The sequence below is a fragment of the Myiozetetes cayanensis genome, unplaced genomic scaffold, assembly GCF_022539395.1.
Source record: "Myiozetetes cayanensis isolate MyiCay16 unplaced genomic scaffold, myiCay2020 scf14, whole genome shotgun sequence".
In the NCBI taxonomy this organism is placed as follows: domain Eukaryota; kingdom Metazoa; phylum Chordata; class Aves; order Passeriformes; family Tyrannidae; genus Myiozetetes; species Myiozetetes cayanensis.
Window position 1 is genome coordinate 7860477 of NW_026087048.1, and position 19302 is coordinate 7879778.

Genomic DNA, 19302 nt, shown 5'->3' on the forward strand with positions numbered 1-19302 from the left:
ATTTTAACTCTGATGTTAAATGTCTGTAGCTTCTGTTCCCAAGGTGGTCCAGTGAGTTGTATGTGTTCTATCAATTGTCTTAAAGTATATATGTTCACTGGATTTTTTGGGAGAAAACCATTACTGTAAAGGCACAGAGTTCAAGATGTTAGTTCCTTGAAATGGAAAAATGCTTTTGTGCTATTTTAGTGATTTCTTATCAAATAAATGCAAAACCTTAGAGTAGAAACACTTTTTTTTTTTTTTTTTTTTTTTTAATACAGCAGTTCTATTTACTCTCGAAAATAGTTTTGCTTGGAGGTTTTTCTTGAGACTTGCTCAACTGTGAAATTAATTAGGATGGCTCACTTAGAGCCTTATGTTTCTGTCATGATTACTTTCCAAGTCACTTCTGGGAACTGTAGTAGTGTTTCCTTAATATATCATGAAATTTCAGTATATCAGTGATGCCGGTGGTACAGAACTATATGAGCTTTCTGGGATTACTCATTGCAAAAATGGCTGTCGTGGTGAGGTAGTTCTGCTCAAAAGGTTTGTGTCAGTAGGATTGATTACATGACAAGATCATGTTTTTCTCATAAAAACTTTTCAGTGTTAGAATTAGAAGTTCACTGTAACGAAAACTGCAATCCATGCATTGCAATACATTGAATCAGTTTTGGACTTTGATCCTGCTTCATAATAAACAGTGTCTTTTTACTTGAGCAGGTTTGACTGTGTATATAATAAATCATTTGGAGTTGTTTACAGCAAACAGCTGCATGCCCCATAGCAAAGAACACTGCAGAGAGATGTTTGGTAATCGAGAGTATTCTAATAGTGACATGGAAAAATAAGTAGTTCTTGTCAGAGTTTGGAAATCCTCATTATGATGCAATTGATTAAAACAATAATTAATGATTATTACATTACAATCCAAAAAACAAAGGCAGATGAAATATTTTAATTGTTTTACTTCCAGCATCTGATTCCAGTTTTGTTTGTTATTTAAACATCCCAGAGTACAGTGTAGCTGAACCAAAAACATCACCTCTCTCTGATCAACAGGGTTTTTTGTCTTAAATGAGTTCAAGGTCACTTAAGGAAGACAAAACTAATGATTTAAAGCTTTGATTCATATTCACTGCCTCTGCTTGATATTCTTGCAAATTTGTTTTTAAATATTATGTGTCTTCACTAGATTGTGTATTTTCTGTGTTTAAAGCAGAGGAAATAAGAATGAAGTCTGTTATGGCTGGTTCATTACACAATGTGATGTTTCTTGAAAATGAAAGTCTATCAAAACTCTTGTCCCTTGCAAGTGACTTTTGCTTACATCTATGGGAAGTCTTGGCAGAGACTTCAAGTTTATAACTCTATACATTTTCCAAATTACGTAGGCCACAAACTTCAAGTAGGTACTACCTTACCAGGCCCTTTGATTTGTGTGGGATTATGTTGTGATCTTTGACCCTTTCAAGGACGTAAATGTCTCTGCTCAAAAGAGAATTTACAATTAAGAAAATGAAGGGAGCTGTCCCTTTACTAGCATGAGGAAGGAGCACTTTCTCACATGGAAAATTGTTACTTTCAATAAAGGTAGGGATGACTGAGTGTATATAAAGCTAAGCGCAAGATCTACCTTTAAGATGCAATTTTATAGAAATCAAAGCTCACGTGCTGCAGAAATTGATGTTTCTTTCTGTCACATATGCTTTCCTGTGAGAATTGATGGGTGAATGTCCCAAAAACTCTGCTGCAGCAGAGCATTTCACCATTTGAATATGAGTAACTCCACTGAAGATGGCTTAAGTGACACCTTTTCTCCACTTAATGTGAGTTATCTGCCCTTTTCAAAACCTTAGTAGTTCTGCATAGTATCTAAGCAATGTTTCATTTCCCGTAGATGACTGTTCTTGTAGCTGATAGGATATTCAGACACTTCTTTAAAGAAGACATTTTTTATGGCTCCACACACACTTGTATAATGTATTTCTTTTTTCAAATAAACTCGGTTTATATCCTTGATATACGTGATTTAAACCCACCTTTGCCAGCTCACATGCATTAATTGTTGTCTAATGTGTTTAAACAGCTACTATATAATTGATTATTGTTGAAGCCTTTGATGACAGAGAGTGGGAATTCATACTTTTGCACACATTTTTAATTTATCTCCTTTCAAAAGAGCATATTGAGAGACTTCTCTAGGGAGCTTAATATAATGTATCAGTTCACAAGGTAAAACAGTAACTTCAAGGAAGTGTAGATTATTTTACTGTGCCTTATGACAGTGAGAAAAGCACAAGTGTTCTGAGTTGCTGATGTTTCCACTGCCCCATTTTCCAGCTTAGGTGCAACATAAACTATTTTAATTAATATTGTGTCACCAAAAGGTTTTGAGATGGCCAATTGAATTCTGCCAAGATAGAGTCTTTTGATGAAAACATATCTTTATTGATTGTAGAAGAAGAAAATCATTCTTAAAATGAAATCCAGAGAAAAAAATCATATCCCTCAGAGAAAATTTCTGAGTGGCAGGTTGAGATTAACATCATAAAATTGAATTTGTGCTGCAAACCTTTGATGTAATCAGCAGCTGGGAGATGGTGTTGCCCTTACCGTGCTCCTTCTGATTGTGGTGAATTATTGTGTGGAATGAAATAAGTGTTTCTTGTGTCACTCGTTCAAGAAATACAAACAAGGTATTACGAGGTGGCTCTTGCTGGTTAAAATGGGTTGTATCGATTCCTGGTCCCAGTCTTTGCTCCCTTGGACTGCAGCAGCGGGACGTTCCCGTGCCGGGAGGGGTCTGGGTGTCCCTCAGCGCTGGCTGCGGCTCTCGGGGTGGAGCAGGGAAGGACCATCCCCGCCTGAGCTGCAAGGGCAGCGCTTGGCTGGGAGGAAAGGGTGTGGAATGCTGAGGGCTCTGGTGGGATATGTTAGGACGTGAGAAATTGGGACTTAGGATAGAAATGTTGATCATTAGAGTATTTTACTTGTTGCCCCCTATCTGATTAGATATATCAACTAAGTATTTGAAACACAAATGGTTTTTTTGCTGCTAGGCCAACAGAGAGCAGACTCTGCCTCTTAAAGGAGCCAGTTATTAGTTTACTTGTACAATGTGCTGATTATGAACGAGTTTTTAATTTTCTTATGAGTCTTTAATTCTTTTACTTTTCACTAATAATTACTTCAAATACCTTTATCCTGTCTTGCTGTGTTTAATGTAAGTTATTTGGTCATTCCCTTTCTGTACTTCAGGCACTTTTATCAAATATCTTGTAAATTTAATATATTATTGATGATTCTTAAATGGACTTACTATGCACTGTGGATAGTTGGTAAATACAATTTTTTTAGTTTGGGAAATATCTTTGCTGGTTACCAGAGATAATATACAACATCCTTAAGGAGAGTGCAACATTTATATCATAAAGTAAATTGACAAGGTTCTGAAAGCAGTTTAGAACAGATCAGTAGACTGCAAAGCTGTTTTTAAGAGAAATAATTAGATTTTTACTAGGAGTAAAACCAATATTGATTAAATTTTATTTTCTTGTGTACATAGAGAATATGTCAGATAAAACAAAAGACTAGACAGGAATCAGAGAATGAGAAAGATTAGAAACACACAAACCTTAGGAATTTGTCATGGAAACCTACCAGGCTCCACCTTGATTTTACTTCCTAATGCTTCCTTTACTACAGTGATGAATCTAAAGGGTTGTAAATAGAGGGAATTTACTTAATCCATTACTAACAGTTAAATTCTGCTAGTATCTTAATATTTTCAGGACTATAAGCCAATTTCTGCAGTTTTGGGGTTTTTTCTTATGCTTGCATTGATTGCCAAACATTTAACTGAACTTCCAAAAAAACTGCCCCTGTATTGATAGTTTGGAATGCACAGAAAACATTAAATAATGACTATAAATTCAGAAAAGTTTTTTGGCAGGTTGACTGTTACCTGTAAAGTAATTATTTTGTTGCATGAAGTCTTTTCTCCTTTTCTAGATAAACCATGAATTTGTATTTGCTGGTTTTTGTTATGGGTTGTAGTGATGAGGAGAAAGATTCTGTCACCACCAGTGGTTTATGATGTGAAATGTTTGAGATTAATTCTCTAGGTGGGAGCTCAGTTGCTAATTTTAAGGTCTTTGATATATATGAAGTGTTAGTTCTGAATTCATTGAAATACATACCCCAATTTCTTTCTTTATTAAGATATATGATTCTTAAACTGCAGTTAGTAGTTGGATAATGTTCAGAATGCTTCCTACAGTGAAGCTTCCTTTATGCTTATGAGCAAACATTGCATGGAAGTGCAAGGAGCGATAGGGAATGTGCTCTGCAAACTTCAGTGGGGGCAAAGCAGAATCCAGATTTCTCACTTCAGATCACTGAGAGCATGTGTGGCCATGCTCCTGAGACAAAAACCACTCTTCCATTTTAACCTAGATGTTCCCGAGCCGCTTGCTTTAGGATTACATTTTTTACCTGGAGAAAATGCAGCCCAGGGAAGGGCTGTGTGCCCCAGGTAGAGCAGTAATTATGTGGCAGGTTGGAAGGTCTGAGATGAGCCTCGTGGAGGAGCTGGCAATTTTTCCCTTTTGTTTTAAGGTCAGTAGAGGAGCAGAGCCCAGATATGCTCCCAATACTGGAGTCAGGGTTTTGTGGAGAAGGCTTATGTTATGATGGCACCGTTTCTTTATGATATAATCTGACCTTTTTCATTCCCCTCAGTTCATGACCAGTCCCAGTCAAAAACGCTGAGTGATGAGGAAAAGACCTTGCATTAATATGTGCTTAGTAAGGCGTTCAAGGTCAGAGCTCCAGCTTTCTGGCCCCTTAAAGCTTTTGATTAGACTTTTAAATACCTCATGGCTCCTGTAGAATAAAGAGTGGTGTACTTAGCTTTCCAAATTAAACTTTAATGCTACACAAAGTTACTAAAGTAGTACTACCAAAGTCCTTGAAGCTGTGCAAATTTGGATCATTTTCCAAGTTAACAGAGGTTAGTGGTGTGGTTTTGGTGTGAGAAATGTTCATAGAACTAGAAGCAGGATGGTAGAAACGTAACAAGTTAGTGGTGAGATGAGCTGATGTGTTTAACTAAAAACAGAGAACTTTTCAGTAATGAGAGCAGACTTTTTGGCAGTGTAGTCACAGGGGCAGGACAAATAAGCTTATTGGGCTGTAAGCAGGGAGAAACAGGAATAAGACTGAGAAACATGATTTCAAGTTGAATTAGGGGTTAGTGCTGCAAATCAGACATGCCTGAGTGGGCAGAGCTGCAGGAATTTGACATGTGCTGATAAGCTCCATGCAGCTCAGAAATGCCTTGGGCAATATTTGACTTTGTGGAAACAATTTTTACCTTTTTTAAAGGAACTGTCTGATAAATATATATTGACTTTATTTCAAAGAAGTTTGCTACTGGTGCTATCAGCATCACTAACACATTTGCTAAAACTGAGTATTGTCAGAAAAAATGTGTGCATTTTGAATATGCTGCATTTCTAGTGAAGTCCTGGTTCATTTAGAAGCAAAGGTTTCACATCAAACTACTTGTACATCAAAATATTTTAATCCAGAAGAAGAGTTAACCAAGAAGCAAGGGAGGAGGGGGAAGTTAAGGACTGTTCTATTAACATGAAAATTTATGTATCTTCTGCTTTCTTTCTCTTGTGCTTCAGTCATAGCATAAAGGAAATAGTACTAAATATTCTCATAACATTTCAGTCTAAATTAATTCTCTTTTAACCAGTGTTGTCTGTAGTAGTAGTTTTTTATTAATTCATCTCACTCATGGGTAATTAAAAGTTTGACAAATAGATTGGTATACATTAGGCATTTCTATCAATTTATTTGGTTTTAACTTGTTGATTTGAGTTCTGTTACCCATCACTTGCTCAGCAGTAGGTCTTCTGCTAAGAATATTGATCTCAATTCTATGCTTCCTTTACAAGAAAATATAATTTATGACTTAATATTCAATATTCAGTGCAGTACAAACCTGAATTCTACTTCCTTATGGTGTTTTACACTAATTGAACACTCCCATGGTAGAAGTATAAATGACTACATGACATGCAAGCAAATGCACTTTAAAGACTCAGGATTTGAGTTATCAAACTGTTTTGGCAGCCACCATTTTATGAGCCCTATGGAAATAGCAACTTTTTTAACTAAAACCAAATCACTAGATTGATTGCAACACCTTTTATTTCTGCAAGAGAAAAGGACTTCATGGTTACCAGTTACCATAATATTTCCTAAATAAATTTTAGAAAAGTCAAATTCTAATGCTGAGATCAATAACAGCTCTCAGTGTTTTTTATATACCCACAAAGAGCTTTTAAATGAAACTAAATGGGATTTAGCTTAACAAACTCATGACCTCCATGTTTTCCCTGGATTCTTCTTCCTCTGCCCTTGACATTGTGTGAGGTTGTATGGCAGGACCTGGCTAGGCTGCCATACCAGTCTTTTCAGCCTTTTTCCTCAGTAGCTGAGCCCTTCATCTCGTGTTCCTGTCAGGAACCAAGGCCATTCCTTCAGTTCTGTGTCACTAAAGGCTTTTAGTTGTAGTAATGAAGATACCTCCTGTGTGTCCCTGCTTTCCCCTGCTGCCGTGCTGGGTTACACTTTCTTTAAACATAGCTTAAGTTATTCTCCATTTAAATCTTCCAATTAAAGAAAATACCCTGATCCCTTTGACTGCTTCTTAAAATAACTTCAAAGGGGTTTTTATATGGAGAATTTCTTGTGGGGAAACACTACAACCAAACAGCAATGTGTTTCAAGAGTCTCATCTCAGAAGTAGACCTTGTTGCTGCATCGTGACCATGACAGAACCTTTGCTGTGATGTTCTACAGGGCAGGTTGAAACCCCTGGTTTGCCTTTTAAATCCTGTGCCTATAACCTGATCAAAAAGCATTTTTTGAGCTGTTTGTCATTGCAGTGATTTGTTACTTGATTGTACAGATAGTTAATGCAGCTTGAATGTTATATTAACAAAAAAAATCGTATAGCTTACAGAGCAATATGGTTGAAAATCCTTTTGCAGTAAGAAACTACCATAGCATTTACAGTGTTACTCCATTTCTATCCTGTGGTCTTTTCTGAATGTCACAGGAATTGCTCTTCATGTTCCTTTCCATCATTTCTATATTGCTTTCTTTGATTTGCTGTTACTGGTTGCCATGCATTTTGTTCTACCCAGGTCCTGTCTCTTATCACAAGATTTCAGCTTTACTGTCATGTTTTTTTTCACTGACTTTTCCCAACTACACTACTTTAGCATCGTGTTTCATTTTAAACATCTTTGGTCAGGATGTGCAAAGGACTTTGTTGTCTCTCCTTCTCTGAAGTATCTCTTCAATAGTATTATTGCTACCTGGATTAAAAAGTAGGTGATATACAGTATTTTTGAAAAGAAAATTAAAATATTTAAGTGACCTTAGACAGTGGTGAATCTGAAACAACTTAAAATCTGTTGTTTTGTTTTGTTTTTTCTTGTTCACTCACACTTGGGAATAACATCTTTATATATACAAACATTTTTTACATGACTCAGTATCTGTCAGCTGTCTGTTCATTGTCATGCTGTTGGGAGTTAAAACTGCCCTCAGTGAAGTTGAAGAGAATTTCAGTTTTTAAAGAGTTGCTTCACATGCACAAGTCCAATTTATAGCCTTCTCCATCCTTGGCAGTAGCTAGAAGCAGCTGACAACAATCTTCTGGCATTTTCTCTGGGAAGTGGAAAGGAAATGGAGGTAAATAGATGGTTTAGAAGTATCTGTACAGACTCACTGGAAAAATGAAGAACCACCATCATAGGATACAGGAAAGGAGTGCTGGATGATGTTGTGTACTCCAGTCAATAATTTGGGAGTTTTGAAACAGGTGGCTTGTATATATGGGAATTTTTGGGTTTGGGCTAAGGTAGACACTGGCAGTTTAGTGTAGGGCTCTTTCATTTAAGGATGCTAAGGATATTGTTCATCTGTGTCAGTTTTTAGCAATCAGTACTTTCACTGGCCCAAAGGAGACATACTTGCTGGGTATGTTACTAGTTTCTACGGAATGCAGCTCAAAAGCAGAAGTGGTTTTAAAATGAACAGATATCAAATTTAAAAACAAGCAAAGTAGAACATTTTGATAAGAAGATTTTGGAATACTTTGTAAGTACTGGTGTTTGCATAGACATAGAAAGAGTTTCCTGGAAATACAGTTCTTAAGAATGTATACTGAATGAACTAATGGCCATCAGTCATCATGGACAATTCCATTAAACTAGTTTTATGCAGCAGGGGCAAATCTGTTAGATGATAAATTTTTTGGACCAGAGTCTTATGACTTGGGCAACAGGAAGAGTCTCTTCATTCTCTCTGTTTCCCAGCTTGCAACTCTGCCTCCACCTTTCTTCTGGTTCTTGTTTCTAGGAGATGCCACAGAATGGTTGAGTATTCAGTGCTTTGCTGTCTTGGGACTCATTTTTCTCTTCCTCTCTGACCCACCACGAGTTCTATCCTTCCTGCCCTATTATTTGTCTCTTGCCTTACCCTCCCAGCGATCAGAGCCCTGTTGACAGAGATGGCTCCTGTGCCATCTCTGTGCTCCAGCAGTGCTGAGGATGAGGACCCCTGTTAGTTGGAGGGAACAGAGGAGCCTCGGTGTACTCCACCAACCAAAATCAGAAGACACAGTTACATGGGCCCATCAGAGCTGAACCAGTTTATGGGGCAGCACACAGCCCCTGCTGCTGATATTTCAGTATTGGGATAGTTCCTGTCCTCAGAAGTGTCAGTGTGATGTTGGCAACACAAATAAAGTGTTTCAATACCTCATCGAGTCCTTATAGCAACCCTTTGTAGCTTCCCTTTTCAGATGCTGATTACATTGCCTTATTTTTAGGTTATTTTTTCTTACATTTCATGTTGCTTAGGATCATCATGACTTGTTTGTTTGCAGGTGCTGACTATGAAGACATCGGTGCCGGCCGTGGCCGTGTGGGGGAGAAGAGCTCCCTCCCACAGCATCACTGCCATGCTGATCACAGATGACCAGCAGACCATCGTTACAGGGAGTCAAGAAGGACAAATATGTCTCTGGGATCTTTCATCAGACTTAAAGGTTTGTGTCCACTGTGCTGCAGTTTGCCAAATAGGCAGGCTGGAGTTTTATCTTATTGACAGTGGGATTATCCAGACTTGCACTTATTCAGATGAATTTTTAAAGATATTTAAAAGGTATTTATTATATATAGGAAACTCATGAAGCAAAAAGTGAAATGCCTGTATGAGCAACCTGTTATTTGCAGACTTGGGAAAACTTTTCATAGATGACCATGTTTGAGTAATGACAGCAACTAAGTATATGCAATTATCATGATTCCTATCTTGTGAAGTCTTTTTTGCTTTTGTAAATCAATTGCTGAGAATGGCCTGTCATTTAAGGAAAAGTATCTTTTTATAAAAGCACAGGTATCTACCAGGTTAACAACGTAAAAATTCAAGAAAGATGGAAGAAGCTGAAATTTGTATTTGGGGTATAACTAAGATGCAAATTATTGCTTTGATTATTTAATATTTTTTCCTGAGAATGGAACAGAGTCAAAGCAGTTCCTATGTTTTTTTTTATTCTGTGTTCCTAGAACTATGGTTCAGATCTCTTTTTATATTTAGTTGCCCCATTTGTACTCAAATATAACCTGAAAGTTTACATTTTTATGGGTTACCTTTTTCAGTTAAGACCTTTGCATGCAGTGAAGCTATTCAGAGGGATTATTTAAATGTGGTATGAAACACATCCTTAGGAGCTTTGATCTGTCTGTTCCTGCTTGTCGTGCTGTAGGGTGAAGGCCAGAGGTGTTATGCACATTGCCTGTTTTATAACATTTGATGCTCCATATATTCTTCAGAAGCTGCAGTTTTTAGACTGCAGTGAATACAAAAACTGTACTTTATGCAAACTGCAGAATTCATCCACATCTTTGTGCCTTCCAGAAACATGACTGAAGAACATAAGAATATAAAGCAGGTTGACAAGTACTTGTTAATATCTACAAGTGGTGTTCTCTTGGGTTTAGATATTCTTAGTTTATATGGAAATTATTATGTTTAAGTTAAACCATTGTATTATTCTCCTAGGTTTCCTCTAAAGAAATTCTCTTTGGCCATACTGCTTCTGTAACTTGTTTGGCAAAAGCAAGAGAGTTTGAAAAACAACCATATGTAGTAAGTGCTACTGAAAATGGGTAGGTAACTGAATATTCAATTATTCATTTCTTAACTCGTGAAATGTATGTCAGGTGTAGGTCAGATTACACATTTGCAGAAGTGTTTTAATCCAATTTCATGATACGAAAACTATAGCAGCTACTTAGGATAGTTACTGTATTGCTTATGTACAATAGTTTTAAGAGATTGGACAATAGAAAGGTTTGACAGATTCAGATGTCCAACTAGACCCCATTCAAAGGGAGACTAATGGGCTATTGGGGGGCATCAGCAAGTTCAGGATCATTTTAATATCATGGTGCTTTTCTGTTTCCTCCTGAACTCATCTTGAGAACTGAACCAGTAAAAGAAATTGATATGCTCTGATCTGGTTTATGGTTCCTCAGTCAGTACCTGTGGAAGGACAGAAAAGACTGCCCTTGAATAAGAGGGGTATATGTTCCTTGTCTGCCTTTAATCCTAACAGGCTGTTTTGGAGTATGTCCTGATTGATCTTGTAGCTTTTCTCGTATGTGTTTGTTGTGACATGGCCCATCACTTGAGTCAAACTAATTTCTGCAGTTCTCCTAGGTTAGCATTCAAGGATTTTTTTATCTCTGAATATTTGATAATCTTTTTAGCTGGGGTTTGAGGCCCATCTGTTCAGGATTTCAGCTGTTGAAGGTAGTTAGGGATAGCTGCTTACTTCCATAAGCACTTTCCTGAACAGTTTTGTTTTGCTGTGTAATTATGTTCTCCTCTCATTTTGGGTTCATCTTTTCCAGTTAACAGGGCAGCTCTGTTGAAACCTCTTTGTATAAAGAGTTCCTGTCAGTTGTCCTTCTTCAAGCTACACCTTGTAGCACCTTAAGGCTTCTACTTTCTCACTGAGGAACTTATTTATCCTTTTCATCTGCTCGGATCTCTGTCTGATTCTCTCATTCAGTCATGAGTATACAAGAAAGGGATAACTTTAAGAAGCCTGAAACTGTTGTTTGGTTTTTTTTTTCATCTTGAAAGGTTAGACAGTCTCACCAGACAGGTAGTGGTAAACAGTTCTGGTTATGTACAGAAAGGAGGGTGAGAAGTCTACAGAACTAGTTTTGTTCCACAATATTGTTTCTCCTACAGTTCTACTCGAGGGTTTTGAGATGAAGCTGTTTTTCATCTCAGTTCTGAAGTTCTCTTAGTACAGTACTGTTTCCAGATCATATTGGGAGCAAAGATACTTATTTCAAAAATACTGGTGTGGAAAGTGTTAAGAAAGGATTTTGCTATGGATATACCATAGAGATGGTCTCATCCTAAAGATTCTATTTCTGAAGGGAGTCCATTCATTGAACTTGTTTGTAATGTGTATAGGGAGGATTGAATTGTTTTCTGGCCCCTCTAAATGTTCACTTTTACCGAATTACTGCTGACTTCTCATCTGTATTACATAAGGGCAGAGCATCCATCACTAATCCCTGTAACATGAAGTTGAGATAATTACGAATAGGAAACCTCATCTTCAGGAGATGCAGCATTTGTCCAACTGCATTTTCTGGCTTGTGAACTGCTGGTTTCAAGCTTCCATCTCCTTGCAGTGAGAGTGGAAGAAATTGTATGGAAGATGATTCCGTGATACTCCTCCCTGTGCAACTTCAGAATCTTTTAAGAGTTTGTGTGACTTACTAGTTCCAGAAGAACGAGCATTGAACATGATTTTTGTACTTTTAACGTGGAAGTCTGTCTATAAACTAATCTATAATGATTTATAAGTTCTCACTGATGTTCTGTGTCTGCATTGTAGCATATGCTGTAGGACAGGTTTATCAATGTGTGATAGTACTTCTTGCTAGTGCACACAGTAAATTAAGTACAATAGAAAGAAGCAGAAGTTACATTCTGGTCTTATTTGTACATGTTTGCATGTATGTGTCACAGTAGTGTAGCTAAAGCAGTAAAACTTACTCTGATATAAAGAAGGAGAAAATCACTGCCTTGAAATGTTTAACAAGCAGCATAAGCATTCTGTGTAAGTTATGACTTTGAGTCTACTGACTGATGCTGTGCTACAAATTTACAGATTTCACTGCTATTGCTCAGCTGAAAAATGTAAGTTAAGTAATGTATTTCTATTATCATAAAATGTGAAAGTAGGAAGATTAAGATGTAAATCACTGATTAGTATTTCTGATATGATAAAATACTTTATACAGAAAAGACCTTACAATGTAATGTCAGAAACCATAAAATGAATGTTTCAACTGTGGAAATAATGCTTGTTGCTTAAATAAAACCTAAAAGCATCGAAGTTTAACATTCAGTTGTTGAACTCTGATAACATACCTCATACAACCTAATTTACAAGATTTAATTTCGTGCACTCCAGTCCCATCTCATGTTGAATAACGTGTAGATAAGGAAAACGGGCTCAAGTGTCTTTCTCAAACATCAACCTTAAATGTAGCCTCGTGTAGCTGTGCTGTCGCACAGGTATTCAGGCTGGCAAGCATCGGCAGCAGATTTCGGGAGCAGCCTCGTGATGGCACTGTTTCTTCTTAGCAGAAGTTGTTCCTCTCGAGAGCCGAGATCCGGCGCGGCAGATGATGCATGATGCCTTTCAAAACGTGTGGTTTAAGTTCAGTGAAATGAATCATTTTCAGGAGGATGTAGTTCCAGTGACAGATAGTTCCAGTGACGTGTTGATGAGCTGTAATGGCAGTATACCTACAATTTGTTGCAGACCAGAGTTGGCCTTAAAGCCGGGTTTGTTGCAAGGCAGCAGGGTGTAATTACCAAAACAAAAAGAAACAGATACTGTATGTCATCCCCTGCTAATGACTACAACATTTTCTTACCCAGTAATCTGTAACAAAAAGCTTTATAAATGACCAGACTGCACTTAAATACAGCACTAAAGAAAAACTTGGTGGCACAAAATTATTCCAACCAATTGAGTGGAAATGACAGAGAATAATATGAAGTTATCTTTGGCAGGGAGATGTGTGTTTGGAATGTCACTAGTGGACAGTGCATTGAGAACACAAAGCTTCCTTATAGGCATACAGCAATCCATGTAAGTATAGCAACTTTTCATGGGATATCTCTGTTTGTTACAAGACTTTTGCTTGATTAACATGAAGATGTTTTTCAGAAACGTACAGTTTTAAATGTATAGATCATAACCTAGGAGAAAAAACCCTGTCACAATATGAGTAATTTTATATCTTTTTTTTTTCAGTTTTGTCTTTTGTCTAAGAAAATAATTGAGACTTTTTATGTTCCTTTGAATTTCTTAATCTAATCAAACTGATTAATTTTAAGCTGCAAATATTTGGAGTGCAGTAGATGAACTTACTGTTTGCACATCAAGTTGCAAAGTGAAATGGTCTTAAGCTTTTGTCTTGTGCATGGAAACTTCAAGCTTAACATTGGTTCTTTCAATGACATATTTTAGAATTACAAGTAATCTGGCCAAACGTGTTGAGGCAATCTGCTGAAAGACTTGTTTTTAAACTTTTGAAAAGTTTTGATGCTTAACTCCTGACCTCCAAAAGGCTCCTCATTCCAGTTCCAACAATGCACTTTCGTTCATTGCACAGCTTGGGACAGATCCGTTATTTTCAGAGGCCAAATTGCTTTAAATATTACTTCAGATAATTTCAGGTGTCTGCTTTGACCTGTAGCCAGGTACAATAAGTATCTAGATTTTGGAATGTGGAAGTGTTTGTGATTGAGGGGCCCAAGGTGTCTGGATTCGATACAGACATGGTTTATTTCTGGATCGGTTTGCAGAAGAGCAGCTCAAGGCACCAAGGTTAATTAAAATGCTGTTTTTCTTCAGTGAGGAAGTCCACAGAGGAACTGAGTCTCCAAATGATGGAAATCTGAGACCTCATGTAACTCCAAACTAGCCAAATTTTGAATCCAAAATTTTTAAAGCTTCCAGAAGAAACAGTGTTTTTCCTGACACTGCTTTGGTTGACATAAATAGTTCAAACACAATAATTAATTATAAAGAAGAGGAAAAAGCTTGAGTAAATAAACAACAAAAATTACAGAAGATAAACTTCTTTTTTTTAATGCATGTGTGTGTATAAAAGCATACACTGAGAAGTTATTCTCCATTTTTATTTCTGCAGAATTTTAAAACATATATTTTCTTGAAATGAATGTATATACACAAAGCCCTCAATACTTAAATTATGATTTAATAGAGATGCAGTATGACCTGCTCTGTGCTAATACTTAATTAGGTTTAATAGTTGAAGCTGTGGATGAGTCTTGCTGGGCAGTAGGCAAACCTGGCCCGGCTGATTAGCTGACAATTGGTACATTTTTGGTGGAGATCAGAGGCAGAATATTCGTTCTTACCCTTCAAGTAGGAGTAGCAAACACTTTTAGAAAATGGGTGCTTCACCTCTGTTAGAAGTGAGCTAAACTTAATTGTGACTAGATAATTATTTTTGCTTTATAACTTGGGCAAAGTGGCTAAAGGAGAATAAGAACTTCTAATGAGAGAACTTCCTTAGGAAAAACAGTAGATGGTGTTAGGAGGCGAAATTTTCTTAAAATGCAACCTTCAGGTAGTTATAATAAGTTTTTTTGTTGTTGTGGTGGGTTTTTTGTGGGTTTTTTGACAGGCTTTTTGTTGTTCCATGTGGAATGGTTGCTTGTGCTGCAGTAGTACCTGTGAGAATGTAATTCCCTACAGAGTCTTATTGTCTGGAAGATTTGGTGCACACTGATTTCAGTAGCATCATAATTTGAAATTGTTACTTTGTTTTTCATTAGGTTTTAATTGAACTACTAGCCTACCTGTTCTAGTAGGTTCCTTTTGTTCAGGGTAGATGATTCAGCTATGGCAGATGTCAAGTAGTGCAAACTGAATATTTGCCATTTGAAATGAAATTTAACACCAGGGTCAACACTTAACCATTTGTGGATCTTAACCAGTGTGGGATTTTCTCAGAGGAATAACTGACTATACAGATCCTCCAGTTCAAGCCTAATTTAAGGGTAACAGTAATTGCAAATTTTAAGTGGTTCTGCTTCATATTATTCATAATATCTGTAGCAGTATTTATCCTGGTCCCAGTTATTTATATTTCTTTTGTTTTCAGACTTCAATTTGTTAAGTGATAAACTAAGAATTATTATATAAGCAAAACTCTACAGAGAACTTGTTGTAAATGAGGTACAGTTTTGTGGGTCTGTCTGGTATTTTTGTCTGACTACATGATTGTTCTCTTTATTTTAAGGTTAGCATTTAAATGTAAATTCTATTTGAGGTGGCTGCTTCCATGTTTATAGCAATTATGTATAAAATTACAGATAAATGCATATGTAATGCAAGTATTCTTGCACATGTAAAACACATGGCAAAAAAGAAATGTTCATAGTTCCTCTGCACCACTGTCATCTCTGTTCCTTTGCTGTGTCTGGTTTTTATTTCTCTATGTGACTGTTGAGAAAGAATCAATCTTCTGAACAATAGGGCATTTAATGTCAAAACAAAGAATATCTCATGGAGTAGAAATCCTTCCTGGAAAATACTCAGAAATTCATTATGAGAAAATTAATAATGAATAGTCTGTGTGTTTACCTGTTTTTAGTTCTTTAGATGCCTCTTGATTACTGGACCTTTGTTAAATGTTTGGAGAGAAATGAGAAACAGACCCCAAACTCCTTAGCAATGAATGAAATTAATGCTCCTTAATGAAAATTAACACCTTGATTCCTTCCCAAAATGACAAAAATCCTGATATTTACACAAGGCAGATACTCCTTGAAGTAGGAAGCACCTCTTTCTAAGATTTATGCCGTGCTTACGTCTGTAGCAACACTGTGTATGGTTTCACATATGCCTTAGATTTTTTTAGTAATTCTACAAGTGCTGATTATAAATCCAAGTATGAAATGCTTAATGTGAGAAACATCCATGCCATTTGTAGCTCTTCATGCTGACTCTCTGCTTTCCACTTGTCCAGTATTACCATTGCTCATTCCGGATGACAGGTGAAGGCTGGCTGCTTTGTTGTGGAGAATATCAGGATGTTCTTATTATTGATGCTAAGACTTTGGATGTTCTTCACACTTTGTCATCATCTCACTCTTCTGATTGGATAAATTGTATGTGTATTGTACACTCTGCAAGAATTCAAGGTATATGTTTTAGGTGTGTTTATGTAGGCAAATTGTGATAAAAGATTTATAAATAGTGTGATCCTACCTGATTTAATATCCAATCATGTTTTACAGAGCAGTTATGTATAAGATTTCAATGCTTCATTGATAGCATGAAGTGTTTTTAATGCTCTTAATGTTGATCATGTTTCATTTAAAATATTTTTTTAGAGAAAGGCCTCTACACTGGCTATAAGTAGCTCATTTCTTGGATTTAAGTACAAAATAGTTTCATAATATCAGGGAAATTAAAGGCACTAAATCACAGCTCTATTCTTTCTGTTAGCACAATTCACTATTTGCTTATATGATTTGTATAATAACCAATTAGTTATCTTTTTTGTGTAAAACTGATATTTCATACAAGCAGTGTCCTACAGAATCCATGTTTTAGTGCTGAATAAGTAGGTACTCTTTGAATTGACTTCAAGCTCACTATCTCACTGTTAACTTTTCACAGAAGACTCTTTGGTTGCAGTGTCTGTAACTGGAGTTCTTAAAGTGTGGGACCTGTCATCATCTCTGAATAGCATCCAGGTCAGTTTGAGATGTGAAGCAGCAATATCGTCAATGTAGGAATATTCTCAAGTAAAGGCTACTTTGAATTAGAATATGAATAAATTTAAATCTTCTGGACAGGTATTAAACAGATTTAGTTACTTTTGTTAGAAAATTCTGAAAACACATCCTCATAGTATTATTTAAAGTGAGTTGGGCCATTGGACAGCTCTTGCCTTGACAACTGCTCTGTCTTGTGCCCAAGCTTCTCATCTCTTTTCATATTCCATGATGCTGAAGTTGCCATGTGCTTTCCTACTGTCCTGGTAATGTTGTTGAACCCCTTCACTGTGTCATTTAAACTTAGAGCTCTTCAATATTGGCCTTTGTACTCCCTCTTCACCCTGCTTTCTTTCTTCAAAATAGTCTTTAGGCTTGTTTTTCCTCTCTCTGCCTTTCACAATGTTGTGTCTTCACTTGGAGAAGACTCTTGCTGTGTCAAGTACCCTATTCCTCTCTCTTCAAACTCATTTATTCTTTTCTGTGTTAATATTCTCAGCAGCTGTCACTTGACATGAACAGGTGCTAGAGAAGGAATACAATGTTTTGTCTTTGAATTAAACCCACTGTCATGTTGTAAAAATTCTGGTAACACTAACAACTGAATACAAACATCAGAATCGTGTGCTGTGGTGCCTTCTTTTTGCTGCCTGGGGCCACCTTTTGTAAAGGGTCTGGTGCAGAGTTAGTGACAATCCAGCTATTTTATAAAGAGCAGTATTTTAATAAATATTGTTGGATTTCTTTGGAATTAATTGAAGCTGCAAAGTGTAGTACGTAAATGGTTTGCAGAGTTATAACCATGATTCCAAGCATACATGTAACCCTTCTCTGAGAGGTGTTGATACTGCAGGTGTTTTTCAAAACAGAAAACATCCGTTTTATATGATTTAATAAATAATTAATACATATAATTCCTAGATCATAATTTTGAGCATGATGACTTTGGTAAGTCTGATATTTGCACAAAAATGTGAAAATGCATATATTGTTTTTAACAATCTATAAATTCAGCAATGCAAAACTAAGAAAATGAATTACTTTTTCGCCACTTTTTAAGGGTGTTAAGTTCAAACAAGACATGGCAACACCAACATCTTAGACTATCCTGGTTGTGACAAGGATGAGTGGGAAAGTCTGTTATTCATCCACCTTTCTGAATCTCATACTGTCAGTTTATAGGTTGTTGTAGCTATTTTTTTTTTTTTACTGGAGGACACTTACCAGATCCTTATTAGAGCAGATACTGTTTATGACCTGTCTTTAGTCCTTCTCCATGTTTATTATCACTTTAAGTGAGATCAAGGTCTGAGCCACTCTGAATGTCTTCTCTTTGCACGGTAGTTGTGAACCCTGTTGTCTTTCAATCCTATTTTTAATTAAGAATTACATGCTGCTTTGAATTTTGAGAGTCCGTTGACAGAAAGTTCTTTTCAATGCATTATTTCCATCCTAAAAGTAAAAACTCAGCTATCTGGAACAAATCTTACGGCTTTTTTTCCTCTGTGCTTTTAAAGGAGAGACAAAGTGTGTGTGAGAAGGAATCAAAATCTCTGGGCTGTGTAAGTTGTCGAGCAGTTCGATTTTGTACTTACACAGAAAGGCTCCTTCTAGTTGTGTCCTCCATGTGCTGGCAGGTATGTTATTGAGCATTATACTTTCTCTTTAATGTTGTTAATAATTTTGAAAAGCTAGTATGTTTTTTACATGAAGATACTTGTTTTTCTCCCTAATTTACTGTTCACCAGTTGTCAGATACAGTAATGCCTGTAACCCCTTTCTGCTTATCTGAACTGCCTGAATGAGAGGAAGCTTTTACTTTTTATCAATGTATTTCTACTTTAATAGTTTAACACTAAATTGGCTGGATAGAAAGGGGATTACTTTGAGTATTATGCAGTTTCAGGGTTCTGGGTGCATTTTAGTCCCCTCCCCAGGGAGACAAACATGAAAAACACCTGTTTAAGTGTGACAGAAGTGAGCACAGTTGGCAAGTCCTTGGGAACCAGGGGCCTTTGTTGATGGAAGCCAGCCTACACTATAGTGCTTTCTCTTGTAGCTGTAAGAAAATAACAAACATTTAAAATTAGCTAATAACAGTTGCAGACAATACAAATTTAAATGCATTTAAACTGAAGTTTATTGTAAAAACTCTATATTTGTCTTTCCTAGTGTTATGAAATGTCTTTTGAGCCTAAGTGCTGAGTTCAACACATGTAACTATTCAAGCACCACTGCCAAGAGTGGGGTGGGGCAAAAATTTCACCTACAACTTTGAATAATGCAGTTGTAGTCTACCCTGGAGATGTCTATTGGCTACTTAAATGCTGTACAAAAGCACTTATAGGGAAATTTCATGTATAG

General features: G+C 36.6%; 1 protein-coding gene across 1 annotated transcript in view; it reads left to right on the plus strand.

The window, feature by feature from the left end:
• The window catches only part of WDR72 (WD repeat domain 72), a 108979-nt gene that overhangs the window by 311 nt on the left and 89366 nt on the right, over positions 1-19302 (plus strand). The window contains exons 2-7 of the mRNA XM_050309687.1: positions 8963-9124; positions 10141-10247; positions 13192-13270; positions 16185-16359; positions 16841-16917; positions 18456-18575. Coding sequence (XP_050165644.1) covers positions 8972-9124; positions 10141-10247; positions 13192-13270; positions 16185-16359; positions 16841-16917; positions 18456-18575 — 711 coding nt within the window. The 5' untranslated portion in view covers positions 8963-8971. The remainder of the gene's footprint in view (positions 1-8962; positions 9125-10140; positions 10248-13191; positions 13271-16184; positions 16360-16840; positions 16918-18455; positions 18576-19302) is intronic.